This window comes from Rhyacophila brunnea, unplaced genomic scaffold (assembly GCF_057557595.1).
Source record: "Rhyacophila brunnea isolate RB1 unplaced genomic scaffold, BYU_Rbru_1.0 scaffold_17, whole genome shotgun sequence".
Classification (NCBI taxonomy): domain Eukaryota; kingdom Metazoa; phylum Arthropoda; class Insecta; order Trichoptera; family Rhyacophilidae; genus Rhyacophila; species Rhyacophila brunnea.
Window position 1 is genome coordinate 29,704,678 of NW_028232827.1, and position 27,601 is coordinate 29,732,278.

At 32.4% G+C, this 27,601-nt stretch overlaps 1 protein-coding gene across 1 annotated transcript in view; it reads left to right on the forward strand.

The window, feature by feature from the left end:
- The window catches only part of SerT (Serotonin transporter), a 114,324-nt gene that overhangs the window by 29,878 nt on the left and 56,845 nt on the right, over nucleotides 1-27,601 (forward strand). The window contains exons 3-4 of the mRNA XM_085944181.1: nucleotides 5,645-5,795; nucleotides 7,409-7,543. Coding sequence (XP_085800307.1) covers nucleotides 5,645-5,795; nucleotides 7,409-7,543 — 286 coding nt within the window. The remainder of the gene's footprint in view (nucleotides 1-5,644; nucleotides 5,796-7,408; nucleotides 7,544-27,601) is intronic.

The window sequence follows — 27,601 nt, forward strand, 5'->3', positions numbered from 1 at the left end:
CGGTACTGGCTAGTTTAACTACTAAACCCTGTCTAAACCAAACCATAATAGTATATGTATGCTATGGGCGATTCAATAAAAATAGTGCACACCTTTCAGTCATATTTATTAATTTGCTTTCGTTGAATTAATAATAGGTACATATTAAAGATGGTGTTGGTTAGTTTGTTTAATTCATTAAGCCCTACCTAGCCAAACCATAATCGATAAAAAAATATTCTTCTACCTATAAAATATCTAAAATTATGTATAGCTTAATGGCATAATTTTAGATATTTTATTTACGAATATTTGTTGACTATTATCTACTACGGCTTGGATTAGGCAGGGTTTAATTGAATTTTAAAAACTAGCACTACAAAGTGTAGTCTTAAAGTAGTGTAAAACAAATATTTTTGACTGACAAAGTTTAATGTGCACTATTTATATCGGATCTTAACAGCCTACCTCCACCCTTCGCCACTGTGGGGTGGAAACTTTAGATAGGCAAAAAAATTCACGCTTTGTATGAGTTCCGATATATTGTATGGTACATGTAAATAGGATAAACGAATGACGGTGATATTCGGGAAAAATGAAGACATGGTTGACCCTGTATAATATAGAGAAATAGTGTCGTGTCTAATTTGGAGATATTGGGTGTACCAAAGTCTAGATGGAAGTTGCTTTAGATAGATCTACTGGTTGGAAACGGATGCTGCAGTATGCAAGAATGGCTAGTGTAGAATATTATAGTGATATTGAGCAGAATAATTATCTACACATTACTTTTCCAACACTATTATCAAAACCCCTACCACAATATTTCAAGGGAAGAAGATCCATTAAAATTTCGGTAAAAAAGGGTAGTTATTATAAAGTTACACGGGAAAATCTGACATTAATTTCACCCCTCTTTAGTAGATAATATTATTATACTCGATTTAAATAATCCCCTGGAAGATTTATGAATTAAAAAGAGTATATTTTTATCTTATAGCGCAGGACACGCAAAAATTGCGTTCCTGTGCACGATTTTATGGTTTTATTGTCCTTTGGATTAATAAAAAAACTATTCAGTACAAAGATTATAAGAAAAATACTATACTATTTATTGTATTTGCACGAAAGTTGATTTTATGACATGTGTTCATATTAAAATAAATATTGTTTGCATTGATACAAAACATGCATGTAATACGTAGTGTTTGTTTCTGTTCTCATGTTAATATTACTGGGAACGATTTAAATATTTGTAATTTATCATAAAAACAGAGTTGAAACTGTCTATTTTAGTAATACTAAAAAGTGGTAAATAATACACAATAATGTAATACAATGCTTATGTGAAATAAATTTACTTATAGTACCTAGTATACGGTAACTAGAAGGATACAAAAAAATAATGGGATCTGGCTTATACCGAACTGACTGTGGTATATACCTAATAGGGTACGGATCTTGAGCGTGGAAAATATGAGAGGAATTTAAATTTGTGTTAAAGAATGTTATTTTCAATAGTTGCGCCTGCGTCATAATATGCATTAAAGTTTGTCACGTAGAAATAATTCGCATTCAATATTTGAGGACAGTCAGCGTACGTTGTATCCTTTGGTTTTATGTTCTAAACTTTGGTAAAATAATACAGTAAACTCCGCTTCAAACCTGCTACCACACTCAATAGGGTAAACCAGTTCCCATTAATTATGTGTTCCCTAGTAACTATAATAACAAAGTATCTATTTAAAATGACCTACATAATATTATTTAATATTTTCTATATAAATAACGAAGATTTCAAGTTATAAAAATTTATATTTTTATAAAAATCTATGTACTTAAAAAAATTATGTTTTCAGAAAAATATTTATTAATACAGTTTTAATTATAAATTATCAACAAAATGTCTCAAATTGCAAGCTTCGCATCAACCTCAATAAAAATTCTTTACGATCAAATATCTCCGATTTAGAAGCAGTTTTGACAATATCAACTACAAAATTAACACCTGAATTAAAAAAAAATGTACAACAGTTTCATTCTTCTCATAAATTTTTTGTAATGTTTATTTTTCGTGATAATAAATAGTGTATATCTAAAACTGTTATTTTACTTGCGGCCCGCTGCTCATTTTGAATTCTTGAATTTGGCCCTCCATCCAAAAAGTTTCCCCCCCCCTGCAGTCTAACTCATACACAAATTGAAAAATAATACGTGTACTTCCCAGACCCAGGATTCGAATCTGGGACCCATGACGTTATAGGCCGACGTTTAAGCCACGCAGCCACGTACCTGAGTTAGGTAATTAACCAAAAAAATATTAAAATAAACTCCGATTCCACTGCAAATTGAATGCATAATTATTACTTAGGTTTCCCGCTAAAAATAGCGTGCAATATTCGTAACTGTTCAATAATGCTAATTTTTATGACTGAAAAAAAAAGAAATCTCATCGGTGACCCTGTGTGTAAAAGTCTATGTAAACAGTGAAAGTAGAGAGACTGACTTGAAGGCAAGTCGCAAGCATTCAATCTTCTAAAGGTAAACTTTGACGGTTGAAAGATTTTTATTGAGTCTTTTACATGGTGGCTTGAACTTTCGCCGCCAGTTATGAATAAATGATTTTGTTAAATTTCTTATTCTTATTCGTAACCTTGTTGTATGCCGTTAGGTTTATTTTATTCTTTTTTTTATGTTGAGTCCAAGGCCTGAACAAAAACGATGCATAAATGCGAGTGAGAAAGTATTCGGTACCCTTATAATCTCTGCGACACGCGCTAGAGTAAGATAAAAGGTTTACAGATCTGGGAGATGGTTTGCTACGATGTAGCCGGAAAATCTTAGCTTATTACATAACTATACGATAACCGTGTTGCTAAAATTGCTATTTTTTTGTGTTAAACATAAAGTCAGTGGTAAATATTTTTAGTTAATTAAGTAGAAAAGATGGTTCTGTGTGTTGTATTAAAATATGGTAGCCGTACTGATAAGCAAGAAGATGGTATTACGTTTCATAGGTAAGTTGATACATGTTCGTGATAATTTATTTGTATATTATTATATATTTTAATATCAGTGACCTAGTGTTTCTTTAAAATAACTTAAATTATGGATATCTTTACCTAATGGTTGCATTTTGACCGCTTACAAATACTATATAACGTAAAAAAATAGAAAATTATATATTAATTCTAAGCGTACAGTACGAGCATTTTGGGCGAGCACTAGCGAAATGGTCTATGGTCGCGAACATTTGTAGACGAATGCGTTCGCTCGCCCACAAACCAAACGCACAGCACGCGGCTTCATTTAGCAATGCAACGGGTGGCGTCTAGATGTATCTATAGTCTATGGTTGAGTCCCATATATATTTTTCAATCTTTTGGGAAGTCTGCCAGGAAGACGACGGCTAATAATTGTATCGTCCACTGTTTCCGCGCTACATATTATGCAAATTTGACGGATCTGCTAATTTTTTGTAAGTTCTCTGGGGGTTGTGTATGCAATGCAGCTGATTTTTAAATAACATACATTTTGGTTCTAATCTAGATCTCATAATGTCATAATTGGTCGTATTATAACTATTTTTTTTGCTATAGATTTTCATGTATGTATTTATAATAATATAAATGGTTACCTGTAAATTGTACTTATTATATTTCACTGTACCACAGTTCACCGTGAGCTGTCATACCGGGAAAAGATGGTCGTATATCATTGAGAACAAAAAATATTGCGTTGTTCGTGGAGAATTGCAGACAGTAATGTTTCAATTTTATTAGATTTAAGAATATTAATTTGAGATAATATGTATCAAATATCTGATAATGACATTGTCATTACTATCAGACATTTCATAGGTACGACTTGATACTTGCTAATCTACTTTTGAATCATTTAGAATTTTATATAAATATATTATATGATAATATGATCCTAATGGATTCAAGCTCTGTATTATTTCATTTAAGTCGTTTTTTGCGACCCGGGTTTCGCCTTTCGGCATCTTCAGGCGCCGTGTACACTCACCAAAGGTAAATACACACTGACAAAGGTTAACCTTTGACTTGATAGGTATGTAACGGAGTTTTTACCTACTTTATTGTATTGATTTATTATATAATCTGGAGTAAAGAGAGTTCGTTGTCAGTGTGTACAGTGTACACGACGCCTGAAGATGCTGATAGGCGAAACCCGGGTCGCAAAAAACGACTTAAATGGAATAGTACAGAGCTGGAATCCATTAGAATTTAAATTCAAATTCCATCAAGTACCTTCAGTCGATAGTATTAATATGATAATATTATGATCGTATTTGTAATTTACTTATCCACCTATTGTCTTCTTTTGCTCGTGATATTCCGGTTGGTTTTATTACGTATTTTAAGTATCTTATTTAGACATGAATTTGATCACAATGCTATACGGCCATAGTTTTCCGATACAACATCTCACGGTGAATTGTTATACGACCAATTTCATAAGTATTATTTCATATGCATTATACGTTCAATCTAGATCACGGATCGTGGATCGTGGACGTCGAAAGCGATTCAGTTCACCAATCCATCAATCTGCTCATTACACGTTCAATCTGGATCACGATCGAGTTAATTAAATCAATGATCCGTTTTGATATAGATTAATATTGATTTTGTATCTGCCTGACTTTATAATAAATGACAACGAAAAGATATGAGGTTTAAGGGTAATGCTTCTAATATTTAAGCTCGATTTGATATAAATTAAAAGGATTTCAAGTTATACACATTTATATTTTTATAAAAATGGATGTTTTTTAAAATAAATATAAAAAATATTAAAACTATGAATTAGTCAAATATCTTTACGAGGAAAAATTGAAAACTTAATAAACTAAATTTTAATAATAAATATAACTTAATATAAATAAAATATAATGTAATAGTAAGATGCGCGCCTGTGACAAATTCACATTTTATAACATTTTTTACAATTATAAGTTTATCTTTGACTTAAAACAAAAAATATATTCTTTTTACGTTTTCAGATACTTACTTATTAATTAAGACGGTACTTCAGTGAAACGGCAAATAATTGTCAACTGTAGGTGTGACGAAATTTCGGACTGGCTGGCAATCGGAGAGCGGAAGTAGAGCTGTGAACACGTCAATTAGTTTTGTGATGGCGACAGGGGAATTAATTCTTAAATCGTGTAAAGATTCACTCAATGAATATATTATTATTATTAGTAATAGAACAATAAACATAACATTAAATGGACGCATGTTGACTTTTTATGACAAATTATGTTTTGTTCTGCACGCGTCATTTGCACAATCTTCGCGTCGCGTAGTCACGAACGTTTTAGACCGTGCCACAGCTGAAGTATAGCCTTAGTACAGTTGAAATTGTAAATTATCAAAAAAATGTATCAAATTTCAAGCTTCGTATTTTTCCGCTAGGTGCCTCTAGTCTGCTTTTATTTCGAGGATTTTTTTAGAACGTGTATTTTCTTAGGTTTTTCGGAAATCGTGTATATTATACACATATTTTTATTCAGTGTGCTTCCTTATTCTTTTATTTACTGAATAATTATGGGTCTAAAATGCTGGGATCCACGTTGTTTTTTAATGTTTCACGATAGCCGGGCCTAAATGAATAATTACGTTTTCTTTCCATACAGTCATCCAAGGTGGTGGTCGTATCCCTGACCCCGGAGAGGGAGCGGGAGACATGGGGAAAGAAAGTGGAATTCCTCCTCGCAGTGGTGGGCTTCGCAGTAGACCTGGGCAACGTGTGGAGGTTTCCCTACATCTGTTACCAAAATGGAGGAGGTAAGCAGGTTTACGAAACCTTACACCCTTTTTTGGGTATTATTTAGAGTTTATATTACAATTAGATACATTATTGTTTGAAATATAAACCGTTTTACAAAACGAAATAAGGTAGGAAGAAGCAATTTTCATAACAAATTCCGTATGAATTCGAATAAAATTCGATCAGAAATTTATTGTTTTTGTTTCTTGTCAAAAAGTTTTTTTTTGTATGAATAAAGTAAAGTAAAAAAAATAAAATAACAGCTGATTCTAAGCGGAGCATAATATTGTAACGTTTTTTACGAGGAATGATTGTTAGTAATTCATAATTTTTTTTTCTTTCGACCATTTCCGATCCTATTCGGATCATATGGGCCTCCACAGAGCAGAGGTTTGTATTAACAGATTTTGTTTTTACGAGAAATGGATGTCAGCCACTTGCTCAACCTATTAGTTAGATTCAGGATTCGAAACTGGGACCCACGACGCTATAGGCCAACGCTTAAGCCGCGCGGCCATCGTGGGTGGGGTCTCATAATTCATACAGCCTATTAGAAATTACACTGGATCGAAGACACATTGCAAGACAACATATTTTTTGCGTATCCGGAAACTTGTACGTATGCAGTTCGTCGTATTACGCTTCACAGTGAAATGTTGTATCAGAAATATATAGCCGTATATAAAAGACAGTCCAACCTCTTTTGGTCGTATAGTACTGACATAAAATTCTTGTTTAAATAAAACACGGTTCTTGTCGGTTTACATTTTACAGGAAGCCAGCAGCAAACAAATTTTAAAATAGCCGATATATTAGATAATTCGTTAGGTTAGGTTAGGTTTTCATTCTTGAATTCATGAATTTTATCAAAATCAGCTATGAAAATTGAATTAATGTTCATATTGAATCTAATAAAATTGGAGACCGTATAGTATACGGACATCTCTTTCCGAATTGAAAGTTCTCGCGGCGAACTGTGACACAGTGAAATGTTTTACGTACAATTTACATGTAACCATTTTTTTGTGTCCAGACTCGTGATCGAATATGCGTCGGCAATGTGCTTTTTATACACTACAATAGGACGTGATGACACCTATTTATAGTAGCGTGGTAATAGTGAAACAATAATGTACCAGCAGCAGTGAAATGATCGTAGAAACACTAAAGATTTAAGAAAATCATATAATTATTGTATTGTGACCTCAACGGGTATCGGATCCAGGGTCCCCGGGTAAAAAGCAAGTGCCTTACGTATTAGATTACAAGGGGCGCCAATTATTCATTGTCTGTATGCATTGCTGCCCTTAGCTGTCTCATATATTATATTATATAATATATATCAGAAGATCTAGAGGTTTTACAAACGTAAGTTTATCTTGTATCAAAGAAAATTACGCGAGAAAACACTACATTACCTACCTATCTCAAATATAGAAAATTTAGTATTTAGTTTCCTCAGCCGTTTCATGATATACCCAGTTCCAGTTATCATACAGAGTGCGAAGTATATAATGATATGAGCTTTCTCCGTAGGTACTCCATTTTCTTCGGAATATTATGTCATTTAGACTATTTAGAGGGTCGCTATATAATCAATCTATATCTATAAATGATCACTATTTTACAGGTGCCTTCTTGATCCCCTACTGCATCATGCTTGTGTTCGGAGGTCTTCCACTCTTTTACCTCGAATTGGCTCTCGGGCAGTTCCACCGTTGCGGCTGCCTCACCATCTGGAAGAGGATATGTCCAGCTCTGAAAGGTAAGAGAAATGTTTGATTATTGTATTTTCTTATAAGTGTGAAATAATTGATGGGTCTGGGGTAAAATAGTGTTAACCCTCAATTTGGTGATAAAACTATAAATTTGTCGAAAAAGCATATTTAAAATTCAGCTTATAACGGTGTTGTTTTTATGATATTTTTATCAAAAGATATTTCGATAAATATCTTGAGGTAAAATAGTATCAATTACAAATTGGCAGTAGGTGACATGCTAGGTAGTGTACACAGAAGACCTTTTTTATGAATAGGTTGTACAAGAATTTCAATGACTAGGTATGCTTTTAAATTAATTCAATTTTAATTTTCGAAACTAAAACGAGAATGTGTTTCGTTTTCTCGAAAGAACATTATTAAGTGAGATTTCAGGATGCTAACCAATCTTGTGTAAATGTACTTTTTTAGAATTAATTACATATATTAAAATTACTGTAAATTTTAATTCTGGTATAAGCCTTAAATATAAGAAAACTAACATTCTAAAATAATAATCTCTCCTCGGTCGTTCCTTCGCGGTTGAGGATTACAGTGGCGAAGGGTGGAGGTAGTCTGTTAAGATCCGACATAAGTAGTGCACACTAAACTTTGTCAGTCAAGCGTATTTATTTTCATTGAACTAAGACTACAATGTATTGATAGTGTTTGTTAGTTTTTAAAATTCAATTAAAGCCTGCCCAAATCAAGACATAGAAAATAGTCAAAAAATATTCATTTATCTATAAAATATCTAAAATTATGCCATTAAACCAAATAAAATTTTAGATATTATATAGATAGAAGAATATTTTCTATCGATTATGGTTTGGTTGGGCAGGGCTTAATACATAAAAAAAACTAACGAACATCATTTGTAATAATATTGTGTATTCTTAATTCAACGAAAAACAAATAAGTATGACTGAAAAAGTGTGCACTATTTTAGTCGAATCGCCCATACCATACCTAACATATTGTGGTTTGGTTAAGGTAGGGTTTAATTGAATTTTAAAAACTAACTAGCATTATTTGCAAATTGTATTCTTATTTCAATGAAAACAAATGAGTATGACTGACAAAGTTTAGTGAGCACTATTTATGTTGAATCTTAACAGCCTACCTCCACCCGTCGCCACTGGAGGATTAAAGCCACCCTAAAATACACTCACCTTAGGATATAATGGTTTTCCTCTGCTTCGCCTTCCTTGGAGACTACCCAAAACCACCAGTCTCTCCAAGTTCAAAATAATATTTCCATAAAATAAGTCTTTAAATTGAATTGAATTATACTTGCATATTTTTTTGAAATATGTAGTTCAAATTAAATCAATCAGTGGGTCTATTCTATGCTTATCGACCGCTAAAGTGATAAAGTGAAAAATATTATCAAACTTAGGGTAGGTTTGTATCAAAATATTAGCACTTATTGTAACAATTACACGAAGCCGGTTTTTATTGTTGCAATAAGTGCTATATTTTAACAGCACCTATCTTGCTGCTGTTAAAATATCGCACTTATTGCAACAATAAAAACCGGCTTCGTGTAATTGTTACAATAAGTGCTAATATTTTGATACAAACCTACCCTAAGTTTGATACTATTTATCAATTTAGTGTTCGATAAGTATAGAATAGACCCACAGGGGTAGATTGATAATATAAACGAAATTTTATCTATGTGAAAAATTTTCCAATTATTAATGATGACAGAATAGTTTCAATCATGGTTCACTACCTATCTGTTTGCGAAGAAATTCCACTTTATTTCTTTGAGTCCATTTAAGCCGCTAGTATTGGCACAGAAACGATTGACGATCGATTTGAGTGCAGTGCAAATAAAAGCTAATAGTTCCCTTTAGAATTGAGAAATGGGTACCTACTGAGTTAAAGTGTGGGTCAGGGGCGATTGGAGACCACAGACTGCCAAGAGATGTCACTAAATGTATGTTTTAATAGTAACTGGCAGGGTTGCAAAATATGTGTGGCCATTAAAAGTGTTTAGTTTATAATGTTCTGGTGTTTCAGACTCAATTTTTTTGTCTTTAAACCGCTGCATCAGCTAGGCGGAGACTGTCACATTTTGTCACATTTTAAACCTTTAAACGAACATTACCAGTTGGCAAAATCTGAAGAGTGCCTTCTATAATTTCTGTAATTTCTGTAATTCTTCTGTATTCTTGTAATTCTTCTGTAATTTGAATTATTATTAATTATTCATGCTAATTACAATTAATTTTAATAGTTTCCACATGTGCGTACGTTAAAATACTTGCGGCAACCACGACATTACACATTTTCCCCCGTAGCGGCAGTCCGTGACAGTGTGACAGTAGGCGAAATGCACCATGACATGCACCTCAATTTAGGTCGTGCTTAACCCTATTATAATTACCCTTAAATCTTTTGGATAATACACTAATTTTAGATAGGTACTCTAAAAATTCGATGTGGTATTACCGCATTGTATGTATCTGTCCAATCTGTCAAATTGTTATGAGAGTTTCAATTGTTTTAGATTGTTCAAATTTAGAATTTGCATGTATACGTGTATGCTTAATACGTATTCTCCCTGTCTCGTTTTCTTTTAAACGTTTTCATATGTTTTCTCTCGTGCATTACAGATAATTGAATACAAATTTATATTGTGAGTCAAAATTATATTTTATTCGTGAAATAAAGGATTTTTAATTTAAAAAACAGAATGCAAGATACAATTATTAGGTACGTAATGAATTATTTTAAAAAACGTATTTTTAACACATAAATAAATTGCTTTAGGAAGTGGCTATTTTTGGCCACATATAAATAATAGGCCCTTATAATAGAACCTTACTAAATAAACAGTTTAACCGTTCCCATCCACTACACGCATTCGCAGTTATTTTTAACTGGACTGCGTTATTCATTTGCAGATCAAGGTAGGGTAATTGTGCCGTAGATGTTGTCATGAGCTTTCATATTATTTTTTTTACGGAAACAGCTTATTCCATGTAGAAAATTATTAAAAAATACCCTTTTCTGTCGGCGCATAGGCTTTTTGATCCAATAATTGTTAATTGAAAATTTTGATGCATAATTATCACAAACTAAGATTATATTAGGTATTATTAGGTTGGGGTAGGTTAGATTATGTTTGGTTTGGTCTAAAAAGAAAGTTATAAAATCTCATGACATCGTCTGCGGCACATTTACTCAAGCAACATCAGACATAATATAATACGAATCATTCACTTACTGGCATAGATACACTGTTAATCTTCTTCCTAGACCATACGCGCAGGAGAATATTATGGATACCACACGGAAAATCGAAGAATCCCTGTCGTTCGCTAGACTTCTTGCATTTTCCCAGGTCAAATCAACATCCCTTATCTTCATCGTATTCTATCTGTGGATGGTATCAGCAGTCTACCAGGATGTTGGAAACAGTAAAATACTTTCACCATAAACCCTCTGGTTAGTTATTATATTCCCAGACACTCTGCGCTTTGATTCTAGCCATAATCACATTTCCTGCCTTTATAACCATTTGTGGTAACGCCCTATAAAATTATCATGATTATCGTGTGGGAGCTTTAAATATTAGCGCCGTCAATGTCCGTTTGTATCGTCTGTGCCGCGCTTTACACTTTTGCCAGATATGCCATATTTATTTTAATATTACTACAGTAAGTAATATTATATTCACCTAAATAATTTATACCTACTGAGTCCGCCTGATACATTAATAAAACAATTCAAGCCGTCAGCTGTTATTATTATAGTCGCTTTCTCATGTAGCTTTATTGTGACAGTGCCTCCGCGAGAATTCGCAAAAGCACGTAAAGTGCAAGAAAAATTAAACGCAAAAAAAAATAGTATTTTAAAATTTAAAGGACATTATAATATTATAATTACAAAGCAGTTGCAGCAGTAGCAGCATATTGCTATAATTATTATTTATTGATAAATGTGCTTTAAGCGTCTGTTTTGTAAAAGATTTCAATCCTCAATAATATCGGCCAGGTCTCGGGATTCTAGATGTGTCCAAAGGGTTCCACCAAACAAACAAAAAAAGGTGGGGAATTAATTTTTCACTTATAGACTCTATCTATAAAATATTTAATAATATATCATTAAATCATACATAGTTTTGGATATTTTATAGATAGAATAATATTTGTTATCTACTATGGTTTGGTTAGACAGGGCTTAATGAATTTAAAAAAACTAAATAACAACATATTGTGTACTATTATGTATTTTTAATTCAACTAAAACAAACAAGGGTACAAGTCGGTTATAGGGAAGCCGATAAACGACTTGTACCGTACCCAAATAAGTATGAATGAAAAAGTGTGCACTATTTTGTTGAATCGCTCATAATGCACCAAAACTATTATGGTTTGGTTTAGGCAAGGTTTAAATGATTTTTAAAAACTAACCAACACCTATTCTGTAACTTGTAGTCTTAGTTCAATAAAAACAAATACGAATGACTAGCAAATTTCAATGTCACTTATGGCTGCAAGACTTGGTGCTTAACTCAAAACGAGGAAAATAAATTAGCTGTTTTCGAGCGCAAAATACTCGAAAAATCTTTGGACCCACGTTGGAAAATGGGAACTACAGAATAAAAATGAACCACGAGTTGGAAGAGTTGATTAAACAGCAAACAATTATAAGATACTGTAAGTTCCAAAGACTACGATGGGCTGGGCATATGGAGAGAATGCCTGAAGTTAGAGCACCAAGGATCATGACGAAGTGGCTACCCCAACGGAAGAGACCCAGATGCAAACCAAGAAGGAGATGGGCTGACGCCGTAGAAGAGAACTGGCTTCATATAGGAAGACCCGGTAACTGGAGAAGTGTGGCGAGAGACCGGAGTGAGTGGAGAGCGGTTGTGGAGGAGGCCAAGTCCCACCCCGGGATGTAGCGCCGTGAAAGAAGAAGAAGCAAAGTTCGATGTGCACTATTTATGTCGGATTTTACTAGCATACCTACCTCTACCCTTCGCCACTGATATATAGTAATGCGGGAAGACTATTATTTAACGAATTTTGATGCTAAAAACATAATTAGGTAGATACAAAAGTTTTGAAAATAGCATTCGTCTAATCTCACCCCATTTTATCCCATTTTTAAACCAACGACCACGTGCAGTATTACCAACATTATTAAATTAGTATAGTAATACGTGTTAAGCGCAGTATAATAATATCATATTCTGCGAATGTAAATCTGATTAGCATGCATTGTATAGCTAATTCAAAGGGGTAGACAGTCAAGTCATATGTTATGTTATAATATGAGTGTATTGTTACTATTCTCTCACCCGCATACATCCTGACAATCATCGTACACGACTCCATTGTACGCGATTGTACAAAGGCCAATTGCACGATGATAATATATAATATTATCTACCATTATATGTTACGATCGATTTAACAAAAAAAAAGTATTCCGATATTTGAATCAAATTTGTATCAATATGTATGTATATTAGTATATTATATAGCAGTGGCGAAGGGTAACTTTTGGAAAGAGGTAGGCTATGGAGATATGATAAAAAAACACACTTGTTAGGTATACTTACGAGAAATAATAAGATAATACCTACGATATTACTACTAATGAATAGGTACACACTAATGATAACGACACACTAATTTAATGAAACTTAAAAAACTCACTGACGACATAAAATTAAGCGATCAGTTTAAATTAAGTAGGTACGTATTTTTTCAAAACAATTATACACATCAAAAATCATTAGATGAAAGTTCTTTTTATTTTTAAAAACAGTCTATACCTATTTATTATTATTCGATTAAGCACCATAGAAGTTATTTTTTTTTAATTATTAATTATTTAGTATTAGGCTCTGCGATCGGAGCTTACCTTAGTTCAAACAATTCGATAGACTGGGCTGGGGCTACATGACGTAAAGTCCATATGAAAAAATTGAGAATTATTTGAAACATAATCTGACCTTTATTTACGTCAAGACAGATGGTCTTTGCAGATTATTTTGTTATTATTATTGTGGAATACATTCCTACACACACTGCATCTCTCGTTGGCAAAATAATTTATTTTATAGTTAATTAATACATAATCAAATGATTATATAAATAAGTCAATATGCAATTAAAAAATATTTTTCTTAAGCAGGTAGGCTTAATCGTAGGTAGAAATAATCGCCTAGTAAGGAGTCTTCGCCACTGTAGGCTACTAATCTACGAGTATGTAAATATAGGTATGTATCAAACATTTTTTGACTTATATTAGTATGCACAATTGTCCTAAACTCAAGTAGGTATGTATATTAGTCATTCCACTATCATTTCAGATTCACTCAATTGTTCAATTACATAATATTTATGATTATATTGAAAAATAGAAAGCAGACATTTGAATATAAAATTAACACGTGAAAAGATACTACCTTGTCAATTTTATGGCAAACACAATAGTACATTGACTATAAGATGAACATTCATACCAAACAGCGAGAAATGTGAGTTCAGACCAGAATGCAAGCTACCATTTTGTTTTCGGGGCTGCCAATAGAAGAGAAAAATAATGAATGTATTACCAATACAACCACACGTACAGGCCTACAAACTTCTGAAAAATGGGATGGGGGAGCCACTGTCGAAAACTACCCAATCAAGACTCGTAACTGGACAAAATCTGACATTCAAATGCAATTTTCAAGATGGCGTCCTATGATAGTTTGTAGTTCCATTTTTGACCATTCTACAGATAAGTTTGTAGCTCTGTAGGTGCAATCATTTGATTTGAACATCGAACTGTATTCAAAATGTCGTATAAGATGTCAATATATAGAGTCAAAATTCGTTAGAGGTCACTGATTTTTAAATCCTCATAATAGCCTCATTAGTTTAAAGTGTTTACAAAATAAAATTTCGCAAGGCTTCTTGTCTTATTATAGTGAAACTTATTGTATACATTACTACATATTATATTATGTTTCATTGTAGAATAGAATAGATTAACTTGTTAAATACTATTTTCTCGCTGATTTGAAAGTGGAAAACTCATTTTCCAGAGACGAGCTTTCGCTTCGCGCGACAGGTGTTTGAACGGGAAAAGTTTTTGCTAATATTCGATAATTAATTATTCATTTAGCGCCGAACTTTTGATAATATGCAGCCAAGCGCTATTTTCTTCTGTCGCTTATTAAATCAATTCTGACTAAGATTTTACGACTTGCTGTATTCTTATGACTAATTAAACTACGGTGATAATACTAATTCTTCATCTACTATACAAAATACAGCGATAGAATTTTAAAAAAATGACAGCAATCTTTCTTATTTGGACGATATAAATCATATGCATCATCATCAATTATGGCACTACAACCATGGGCCCCACATCATGAAGCGGGCCCCTCTACCTATCGCTAAGGATAAAGGCATTGTGACGGTCTACAGTAGCGTTTTCCAAATGATTTACGCGGTAAAATTAATGTGTATATTTAGTGTTTTATTGTATATTTTAATACATCCATTTGAATTAATTATGGATATGTCGAGTATTGATACACAATTAAAAATTGTATCGTACAACCACATAATTTTAAATAATAATTGAAGGAAAATAGTGCCGCAGACGACTTTTTTTACTATTAAAGCAAATTTATGTTGAGCCTTCTTTTATAGAAGTCGTTGGATACCAACTGTTGGCGAGGGTAATCCTACGATTTATTTCGTCGATTATGTCCTACCTAAATTAATATTTTGAAATAAAAATATTGAAGATCTGATTATTGAATTGTACAACAAGCCACAAGGCTTAATTACTACAGTGTAGTAGTAATAGTAGTAGTTAAAATACTCACAGAAACACTCAGGCTTAAGAAAATCTCATAGATGTATTGTAAACACACCGGAAATTGAATCCGAAACTAACAATTGGATTCTTTAAAACAATTACAATATCAATGGTTGCCACTATTAAAACACTCATACTTACTACTAAGTATTATTTTTTTTAATATATAAACGAAGCATGCACACATGAAATAAAATATATGTGTCGCTAAATTTCAAAATCAGCCAAGTCCATAATAGGTGAATAGGAGAAAAACAGCTTTTTGTTTTCTCAAATACACAGTCACAAGGGTGAAAGTTTATATTATTTCGAGTATATAATATTTAAAATGAATAAATTCCACATTTTGATAATTCAGAAATGTTAGAAAGCAGTAGTTCTTCATCAATTCACAAAAAAGTGAAAAATACCTAAAGGTGAACTTGGCTAATTTTAAAATGTAGCGACACATATATGATACAATAATAAAACAGAGCACACAAATATTAATAAATATTACAGTCATGTACAATTCATGCAACAAAAACAAAGTACAATTTATCGATTCATTTGAAATAAAATAGTTACAAGATAAAAGAACTTTTTATATACAACGTTTTTGAAATTTCTGTTCAATTATTATGCCTAATATGTTCAAACTAGTAAGTACTTGATATGAAGTACATAAAAAACAAACAAACAAACAAATATAGAATACTGGAATGTCATTTTGATTTCCATAGTAACGCACGTATATATTAATAATTTTGTTGCTAGGACCACCCACTTAGCAACCAATAATAGTGGATTGGATTACGGATTTCTTCCGAAATAACTTTTCATACAAAACAGAATTAACTGAAAATGAATTCAATTCTACGTAAAGATGGCTAAACGTATTAAAAGAATGCATTGGCATAGTGTTTTGATAAATATTCTAAAAATTTCAAATGTCTAGCTACTCGGGAAGTTTGTTAAAAATCGATTGCAAGATTTGTACTGGATAAACAACCACCGGACAAATAAGAATATGAGCTAATAAGAAAAAGTATAATAGCGCAAGTAGTAATTGGCATATTGTTTCATTAGTTTGGATGTGAACTTGTAAATTTCCCTACGCCACGGAGCTGCAACTCAAAGAAGTATGAAATGTATCTATCCACGGATAAGCCAGATTGTTGGAATCAAGTTGTTTTCATTGCAAGGGTTCTTATTATCTAATCAAATTTGATTCCAAATCCAATGCTCGAGTGGAGATGGACTGGTTTCGCTTGTGCTATATAGATTTCATTAAATGCGATTTCATTCGAGAAGCTTGCGGCGATTTCATTTCTTGTCTACAATTATTACATATAAAATTATTACATATAGAATTTTACTATCCATGTGTATAAATGAAAGTTATGACTTATGATTGTACGACACTATTATCAATGCGTCCAGGAGTCAAACAAAAGGAGTATAAACAAAATAATGAAGTTTCCATAAATAGATTTAAATAAAACATGATTTTAAAAAATGATGAGGAACGCGTGAAAAGTTTAATATAACAGAATTTTTTTTTGATATCTAAATAGAAATAAATGATTTTTTCCGAAAATATAATTGTAATATGTAGGTATCAGTGGCATGCTGTGACTTTTTCATGTAGGGATGCTGTCGGAAAAAATACATATTATTATATTATAATATGTGTCGCTAAATTTCAAAACCCGCCATAACACTTTTTTGAAATAATTAAGATATATATATATATATATATATCGTTGGATTCGTTATTAAAATCTCTAAATGAAAATTTTATCGCCTCTTTCAAAATCTGCTACGATTAACTGTCATTTATGAAACAAAATCAATGCGTCTATCAATTCCCGCTATAACACTACTGAAACATTCAAAAACCTTTTTAGTTCAAAAAGTTTTTATTGATTTTCTTAACATAATGAAAAAGTGTTATAGCGGGTTTTGAAACTTAGCGATACATATCTACTATTTGCTGTATTATATTATCATTTACTTAGAGTTTGTAATTAATTTTGTTAAATGTTTAGCAGTTAATGAAGTTGTCTTATTATGGAATGTGAACAACCGGGTGATAAACTTTTAAAGTACAATTTATGGTAGAATTGCGGAATAAATATGTACTTACATAATAATATTATGATCTTCATTGCCAAAAAAAATATAATACATTAATATATATTAATTATATAAATATTATTTATTAATTTTACGAAGTTTAATGGGGATGCTCCTCATCTGCAGCATCTATTGACAGTACGCTGCTGGTAGATTATAATGTTATACAAATAATATAAAACACGAACTGAATTATATTTATTCGTATTGATGGAGACGTTGTACGTAAAATTCAAAGTTCGTTATATCGAAGTTTTACTGTACATATATATTTTTATTGAAAATGTGTCAATCTTATGTAATATAATATTTAGTAGGTATACATAGTGTTGTACCTTCTTAAAAATACTGCAATTTCCTCTAGTCTCAGTTATTCATTACGGCGGGAATTTATTTAAAATAGTTTACAATTCAATAAATACAAAATGCATTGTTTCTTAAAATGTTTGTTGTTTATCGAGATTCAATCATTTTACTGCTTAAAAAGTATAATATTATATTTCAATTGAAATTAACATCGGCGCAGTATCTGCGATGCAGGGCTGGATTATACGTTTTGATTTGTCGCTCTTACGTTCGCATCATCGTTGTAATACAGTTACGAGTCGAAATCAGGCGCGCCTCTATAATATGCGAGCGACAGGCGTTTATTCGCGGCTAATCTCGTTATCTGTTCGCCTTACCGGCTTTTCAATACAACACTTACTAGAAATAGGCTCCTCTGGAGGGTAAATACCTAGTACCGTCAAGAAGTTACTATTTCGGCGCGAGTCCTATATTTCCTAGAACTATTAATCACTAACTGGAAAGCATATCAGTACCAGTGGCGTGCGGTTCACCAATGCTGTAGAAGCGGCGCTCCCTAAACTGTTTTAAGATATTAAATTTATATAAAATAATCATAAGATAAAAAAAATGTGATCGCTGCGTTGAAGTTTCTTGCGTTGTCTATAAGAGAAACTGTTGGGATATGTTTAAACCGGGGTCACGACAAAACCTCCCGAACCAAAACCGCCTGGACATACCGCCCAGACATACCGTCCAGACATTGGCGCCCACATTCACGTACCTATACAAAATGCCGCCCCGTTTTTTCAATACAATATTTTTCATTATCCTCCTGACAAGAATATCTAAGAAATGTGTGGTATAGCTACATTAGCGACAAAATATATACTACTAAATCTATTTAAAATGCTATCTATGCTTCAATATAAATATTTCCACGGTTTCAGATACATTTAAAAATACACCTGGCAACTTCCTCAACTCGCGAGCGACTGGCAAACATATTTGGATTCATTTTAAATTAGGCAAGTAGGTATGTACCTACATATAATTCAAAAATCTGCACGTTTCATTGCTGGTCATCAAGAACATAGCCTCGAAGGACAACGGAAGTAAACTAGACATCGCAAACCCAACAAAAAATATAGTCCTATTAAACCTTGTATGTTAGTTAATTAATACATTTTGTTTCCAACCAGTGAGCTGATTTTTTAATGGAAAGATATTTCCGTTATTACTACGTTTAGGTAGCTATTTCTATATATACCTAATGATTCTCCTCGATTTGCTGCCCTTCGAGTAACTGCCGCCCCCAAGCAACGCTCAATCTGCCTACACCCACGGGACATCACTGGGCCCATACATTGCCGCCAAAACAATTGAGAAATGAGACAATTTTTATTTGTAGTTAATATTATTTTTTAGTAGCACAAATAAAAAAGCATAGGCACTAATAAAGATATAAAAAATGTTATTTATTTAAAATTAAAGTTTAATATTGTGTGTTAAGATGACATTCAAGTGTAGATATCTATAAAAATTGATATAAGTATTTCTTTTTTTGGAATCAACTCATCAATTAAAAATACTACCATACAAAAGCATTAACTAAGTGTTAAAAGATGATGATTTTAAGTTAATACTCTACGAACAGCTGCAACCTGCAAGGGATTAAATCTCAAATTACAACTGATTATCGTAAGTATGTAAATTTGTATCGATACGCAATTTGAAAAACCAAAAAAGCACTTGTTTTATATATTTTTGTAATTTTTTGCGGGCGGTTTTGTCTAGGGGGATTATTCCGGGCGGTATTGTCGACCACTGGTACGGGCGCCTTTGGTTTGGCGACAATGTCTGAGCGGTAATGTCCGGGCGGTTTTATCGGGGTGCAGTTTAAGCCCGTCATGTCATGTACTTAATTGTAACCCTTCTCGAGTTTCCACGAGGGGTGAAGGTAGGCTGTTAAGATTCGACATATATAGTGCACACTAAACTTTGTCAGTTATACTTATTTGTTTTCATTGAACTAATAATACAATTTGCAATGATGCTGGTTAGTTTTTAAAATTAAATTGATTAAAAAATCGTGTATAATCCATTGTAATTTGTATTATACTTATTATATTAAATATTTTTCTATACTACCTTACAAGTCGTTTTAAAAATTAGCTACGAGAAAGCCCGTGCGACCTTGTCATATTATTATCATTTGATTCGTATCGTATTTTTTTGGTATCTTCCATATATAAATATTTTAAAACATCTTCGAGGATTCCAGTCGTTACTGCATAGCGCTTTCGATTTGTATGTGAGACAATCTTACTGATGGTATAATGTTCAGATGTTGTTTTAAATTATTGTATCTACATATTAAATTCATCTAATTCAAGGCAAAGATCCAACAGAAAGACAGTGATTATTTAAAGCCTTCTTAAGAAATATAAATTTAAATAACTTTCAGACATTTCAAAGGTAAAAAAATCCCAACAGAGCCATCCATTTCTAAGTATTAAATTTAGGATTCACATATATATTATAATTATACTGTATCGAAGTCTATCGAAACTTCTACTAACACATGCAAACAAAGGCTTGGTATAACTAAATGTTTTTTGTATGAAGTTTGATGCTGTTTGTCCTTGAGATCTGAGAAGTATCTTATTCATTGTATGACACGACAACCTTCTGACCTTTACATATTGTGTAATGACTATCTTATTTAGTGTACAGTAGACCAACTCCGAGTGGCATACCGGAAAAGAAGCCCAACTAGCGATTCGACGAACAATTTTGTAAGGCATGTACAATTCCCTGTTGGGCATTTTTTTGTAAAATATCTATTCCAGTGCATGTTGTCTTTTTAATGAAATATCTTGTAGAGAAAAGTAAAATACTTATTTTCAGTAAATTACTCCCACGATAATCGAACAGATAACGTGTCGGCCTATAATTTCATGGGTTCCGAGTTCGAATCTCGTGTCTGGCAAAAATTAGATGTTGTTTTTCAATGTGTATTTGGACTCAAGTGGCTAATATTCATTTCTCGTAAAAACTAAAACCTGCTCTCTGGACGCCCATAAGATCTTCTTACGATCGGACATGGTTTAAAAAAAATGGACCTGTAACACTGAATATTCAAATACAACCCCCGGAAATATGACTGTTCTAGGACTTTTTTCCCCGTTACCTACCATAGCCGACCTTCCTTCAACAGACACCCTTCGCCACAGACTCCAAAAAGTGGAGTGAATGACTGGTGAACAATCTTTGTTTATCAAATACTAAAACACCTCCGTATCTTAAAAATCTCGTGACAAAAACGAGAAAAAGAGAATGGATGTATGGAGTGATTTATTGAAGATGTAATTATGCAAATATAACTTTAAGTTGTTAATTTTATATTTCAAAATGAATGACAAGTATTTTTCATATGTTAAAAAAAACTTCTTCGGCAGCAAACAGAAGAGAAATTTTTGTTTTTATTCTTCATTCTCGAACTCACTACCGATACTTTTAAAATGTTTCTTGTTATTTTGATCGTTGTGCAGCTGATTTCGGCATAATTGATCCGAAGTAATTCTTAGTCAACATAAAATATTATCTAATAAGGAAATGTAGTTTTACTGGCGTATGAGTGTGTCACGTGCTGTCTCTCGAGTCTCCTTGTCAATGTTCAGGAGTCGATCATTTTTTTGTATTATATAATATCACTTTTGTCTTTGAAGACAAAGGTGATGAGGAACTGTTTTTCGGACCCTGCGATTATCTGTATTTCTGGCATCCAACTCGAGCAAGTCAGCAGCTACATCTATCTCGGACAGCAGGTGGCCATAGACGGAAGCATGCACGATGAAATTGCTCGAAGAACAAAGCTGGGATGGAGTGCTTTCGGATGTCTGAATAGTATCTTCAAGAGTGACCTACCATTATGTCTTAAGCGTAGGGTGTTCAACCAATGTGTGCTACCCGTGCTCACGTATGGCTGCGAGACGTGAACCCTCAACACGAGAGATGTCCAAAAGTTAAGAGTCACTCAGCGAGGCATGGAGAGGTGCATGTTGGGCATCACGCTAAAGGACCGTAAGAGAAACGAATGGGTTAGGAAGCAGACAAGAGTACGCGATGTAATAGACGTTTCCAAACAGCTGAAATGGAGATGGGCGGGGCACATTGCTAGCCGAAAGGACGGCCGCTGGACAAATGCCGTCATCCAATGGTACCCAAGGGGTACGAAACGGCCACAGGGTCGCCCTAAAAGCCGCTGGATTGACGAACTGGTAAAGTTCGGCGGAAATACGTGGCAGCGAACGACACAGGACCGAGAGAGTTGGAGAAAGCTTGGGGAGGCCTTCATCCAGCAGTGGATTGACCCCGGCTGATGATGATATAATATCAGCGGCAAAACAGTTCCATTTAAATAAATATGTTTGTACATCGATGCAGAAAATTTGATATATTAAGCCTAATTAATTCCGTTATATTTTGTTTAAAAATAAACTTCAATATTCCATTATAAACATGGTTATGTTGTAGATGCTGAAGAAGTTTTTCTTTGAGTCCCCACGATTATTAACGGTGTTAACGCACTGTACACAGATACTTTTTCAATTTCTCGTTTATTGCATTTTAATGTTTTTCAAAGCCGCTTCGTGCTGATTTCCTTATTCCGTTTTACGTTGAACGCAAATTGAACGTCACATCATCGGTATATAAAATGCATTAGTTATGTATACATAAAAGATAACAGTCGATACACATAAAGTTTCTTATGAATATAAGTAGTAAAGCACTGCCCGGAATCCGATGGATACGGAGTCAAATCCCGCCGGCCCATATATTTTTTTTTTTACTTTTTCTATTAGGTGTGTTTCTAAATAGTGTGTGTTATAAACAGTAATCTAATCATAAAGAAATGTAAAGGAATGTGGTATCATGTAAATTCCTCACGATGCAGCAGTAAAATTAAAAATGTGTATAACTTGAAAACCTTTTTATTATATCAAATCTAATTTCGGTATGATTGCAATTACATTTATCTTCAACTTTAAATATCAAATATTGTTCTTTTTAAGGGGGGACATGCTCAGCGTAGGTCAAAATGGAGCTTTTGTTCTATTTTCAAAGCATGATCCTGGACATACCTTAAACGTTGTAGATAATCTATTTATATAATTTTGAAGCCTTATTATCCTTTATAATTATTTTAAACATTAAATTTGATGACTGCATAAAGTATTTTTATTACATAAAATAGTATTCTTTTAAACCTCTCGCTATAATGTTTTAGAATATAGTCATATTTCAGTACATAACTGTGCAGTGGTGTTAAGATTTTTTACATTTATTAATTTTTAAATGCATTTATCAAACCATTAGTATAATTTATGATGAGATAATTTTAGTAAAATATGTACGATAAAAAATTATATTGATAATCTCTGTGATCCCAAATTTGACAAGAATTAGGCATTTTATTATTCAAAAAATCGGCAAGATTAACACATTTGAAGATGATTATAAAGATACTAATTATAAGCTATGTCTTTGACCATTCAAGTGTGATAAACATCTTATGAATAATGGTTGCTTTATAATGATTATTGACCTAAGAATAAGGTAGTGTTTTTTTGAAATACGCCATTTCTTTTGTCATCCCACAGTGGTTAAGCTACAACATACGGCTGTAGCCATAAATTGATAAACTAAAATTGAAGTAGGGAGTAAAATCATGTTAACGCGCGTGTTTAAACATGTACCTAACCGAAAAAAAATCTTTTTTTTTTAACGGTACATGTTCAAACACGCGCGTTAACATCATTTTACTTCCTACTTCAGTCACAAGTTACTTTGCTTTTCAGTTTCATTTGTTAATAGCTTCACACTTTACCATTTTTTTCATGACATTTTTGTAGGTAGCCAAAACCAATACTTTAACCATTATTTTTAAATTCTATGGATTCAAGCTCTGTACTATTCCATATAAGTCGTTTTTTGCGACCCGGGTTTCGCCTTTTGGCATCTTCAGGCGTCGTGTACACTCACCAAAAGTAAACACACACTGACAATGAACACTCTTAACTCTAGCTTATATAATAAATCAATACAATAAAGTAGGTAAAAACTCCTTTACCTACCTATCAAGTCAAAGGTCCCAAAAAATACAATAAACAAATTATGAATAGTTGAAGTGTCAGCAAAAAACCTAATTAGCTAAAACCCTATCTTATTAATAACAATAAACTTCATAGTATATTATATTAAATCGTCAAAACCTAATAATAGATCATTATTCTTTATAAACAATAAAAATACTACACTCAAGAGATGTAAATCGTCAATTCTAAGAAAAATAATTAATGGGGTTAACTAATGAGATATTAGTCTTTAATAATACTCTTACATAATTCAAATTCCACCAAATACCTTCAGTCGATAGTATTAATAGTATTATCATTATTTTTAAGATGAATAATCATATAAAATACCGAGAAATATAAACAAAGCAACATTATTCAAACCCCACAAACGTAAGTCCCCATTTTGTTTTCGGGGTTGCCAATAAAGTAAGAAAATAATTAACTTGTTACCAATACCACCACCACACGTATAATTTTATTGTTCGATTCGAAAATCGAACTTCCTTTAAATTGTCTAATACTGAATGTGTATAAAGAATTCTTCTAGAGTCCAAATTCTTCTTTTTTATTTCACATTTTGTAGTACAAGTATCATAGTAATATAACAAATAACACACTTGTCTAAATGTCGGAATATGCCGAGTGTACACGAAAGTATCCCCTTTTAAATAATACACTAAGATACTGCGAAGAACAAGATGAATAAAAAAAACAATACAAAAGGTAAAGAATGAAAGTACTGGCATTGCTAAAAATCAAAAGAAAATGATGTGAAAAGAGACATCGGCAGTTGAGAAGTAGACTTTCGGAACGTGTTTTATTGGCATCATCATTTATTTCTATGGCGTAGCTGCGATGAAACGAACACCTAACTCGCAATTGGTGAACATCGCGGAGGGAAGATGTATTTATTTTATTTTCCGGAAATCTTTCGTACAGAGATTCTTATAATATATATATTTAATTAATGTAGGGTATGTATCCACATTCGAGGAATACCTATTATAATAAATTAATACTATTGACTAAAGTTACCTGTTGGAAGTATTAATTTAAATTCTAATCGATTTAAGTTTTGAACTATTACATTTGAGTTGGGTTTTGGTACCACCTGGTTTCGCCTTTTGGCATCTATAATGCATGAAAAGATCGCAAAAAATAACTCAAAACTTAATCTAATTAAACATATGAATGTTACATTCTAAAATCTTATTTCTATCTATCTTTCTTAAAATTATTTGTGGAATAAAAGAAATAGTTTATTAAATGCAAGTACAAAACTAAATATTTGGAGTGATCTGTGACGCCGAAAGTAATTAAGGCTATTTAATTGATTCCTACCTTGATTTAATATACATAAACCGACGCATTTCATGTAAGAACTATTAGTTAAAATCGTTGAAATTAAGTAGGATATCCGTAGCTTAATTGGAAAAGCACACTGGCGCAAATCCAGCGGTTACAGGTTCATGTCCCGTCAGGTGTTGTATTTTTTTTTCTAAAAAGGATTTTTTCTAGTGGGTATATGCTTGAGATATTTTCAAATTATGTATGTTCAATATAATATTTTTTTATATTTTCATTTTTATCCTTTTTATTACTTTTCTTTTTCTTTCTTCTTTATAATACTGTTTCATGTCATGTTGTGAACGTCTTAAACTATAATTTGTAATGTCCACAATAAATAAAATAAATTAATTGAATTGAATTGAATATTATAGAATATTTCATTCTCTTGTGAATTATTCTTTGAATAAAAAGAACAGTTTATTAAGTCAATTAGTTATTATTTGGTCTTTTTCATCATCGACATCCCCATGTCAATTAATAAACATGTGCATTTATTTCCACGTGGCATTGTTTTTGGAATGTAATATTTTTTATCTCTGATATTTCACCGTCGCGACGCTCCTGTTGACAGGCGTCGATCCTGCGGCGGGTGATAAAAGTTTTCCAGCGATCTCTCACTTTTTGCCGTCGGATGGGGAGGGGGCACATTTCATGCCTACTCGGCGTTCTCACTTTTGATCTCTTGGAGTTTTTGAAGGAAATATATAATGGATACACTTACAAGCTCGGGATTAATGCTTTTAAAATCATTTTGAAAAATGTTTCATAATATTTACAATATAATGACAGCCATGCTAAAGCTAAATCAATAATGTAAGTGAATGTATCTGCCCTTGATATTTTTAAGAAATTCAACTTTTACTTTGTGTTAATTCGTGCTATGTCTTAGGCCAGTATTACACAATAAAAAATCTTTCTAAAATATATTTTATGCAAAATATTCTATACATTTATTATAATAAAAATATGTCATATTTAACAATGTATCAATATTTTTTAATTGCACACATATTGACATATTTATATAATCACTTGATTATTTTATATTCTATAAAAATAATTTAATTTGACAACTTGCCGTATTTGTAGGAATGTATCATACAGATTTTAAAAAAATTGCAAAGGTTTAAAAAAAATATACCGACGCGCGCCATCTGTCTTGACTTAAATAAATGTCGGATTATTTGTCAAGGAATTGTGATATTTTTCGTATTGACTTTACGCATTAATATACTACTAGATGAGGAGTTCCCATACAAGTGTCATTTTAAAAATGTACCACAAAAGAAGATATTACGAATATCGTCTTATAATATTTCCTTGTAGGTATAATGCGTTAAGACCGTTAACATGGATTCCCGATTTTCATCCGTATTGCCCTGGCTGTAAAACTAAATTTGCGTTCTTGGAATAGTGACCCTAAGTGTGTTTGCAACCCAAAGCTTGCAAGCTACCAAAAATTCATGTCTGAGCGAACAGAGCAAGTCGTCATGCGCTGACTATTAGTTAGAGTAAGATGCAAGCTAGATCGGGCTTACTGATAATTATTGCCAGGTCATTTTCGAGACAAATATTAAGTGAACTTATATCGAGTTAAGTCCGCTGATATTAAATTAGTAAGTTTTAACACTGGCCGAGTCGCTGAAAATCGGGCGTCATTTTAAGAAGCATATGATTCATCCAGTAGTATATCAATGACTTTACGTCACGTAACCTCAGTCAGTCTATCGAATTGTATGAAATATGGTAAGCTCCTATCGCAGAACCTAAGCCCTTAAGCCTTCGTGCATAAGATTGTTGTCATGACTGCATTTTGTCCAAAGTATAATTAGATAATTTAAAAAAAATCTATGGCGTTAAATAAATAAATATATATTGTTTTTCAAAAAAAAAAAAAATATCGAATGATTTTTGATGTGTGTACAATTAGTGTGTGTGTATTGAAAAATACGTAATATAAACACACCACTCAATTTTATGTCGACAGTGAGTTTTTGAAATTTCTTTAAATTAGGGTGTTCATTAGTAGTTATTTTCTTATTTCTCGCAAGTATACCTGACAAGTCGTGTTCATTTTCTCAGATCTCCACAGCCTACCTCTTTCAAAAAGTCACACTTCGCCACGGCTGTATAACTATCAATAAATTTAAAATAAGATAACCCTTTAACAATTCAAATAATGTGCGTCACATAATACGAATACTATGTATATATTTTTGCATTTTTCACGTAATGTCTTATAAAACATGTAACACTCTCTACATATAAATAAATATATTTTAATATTACAATATCACTAGAAGACCCTGAGGTGTGCAC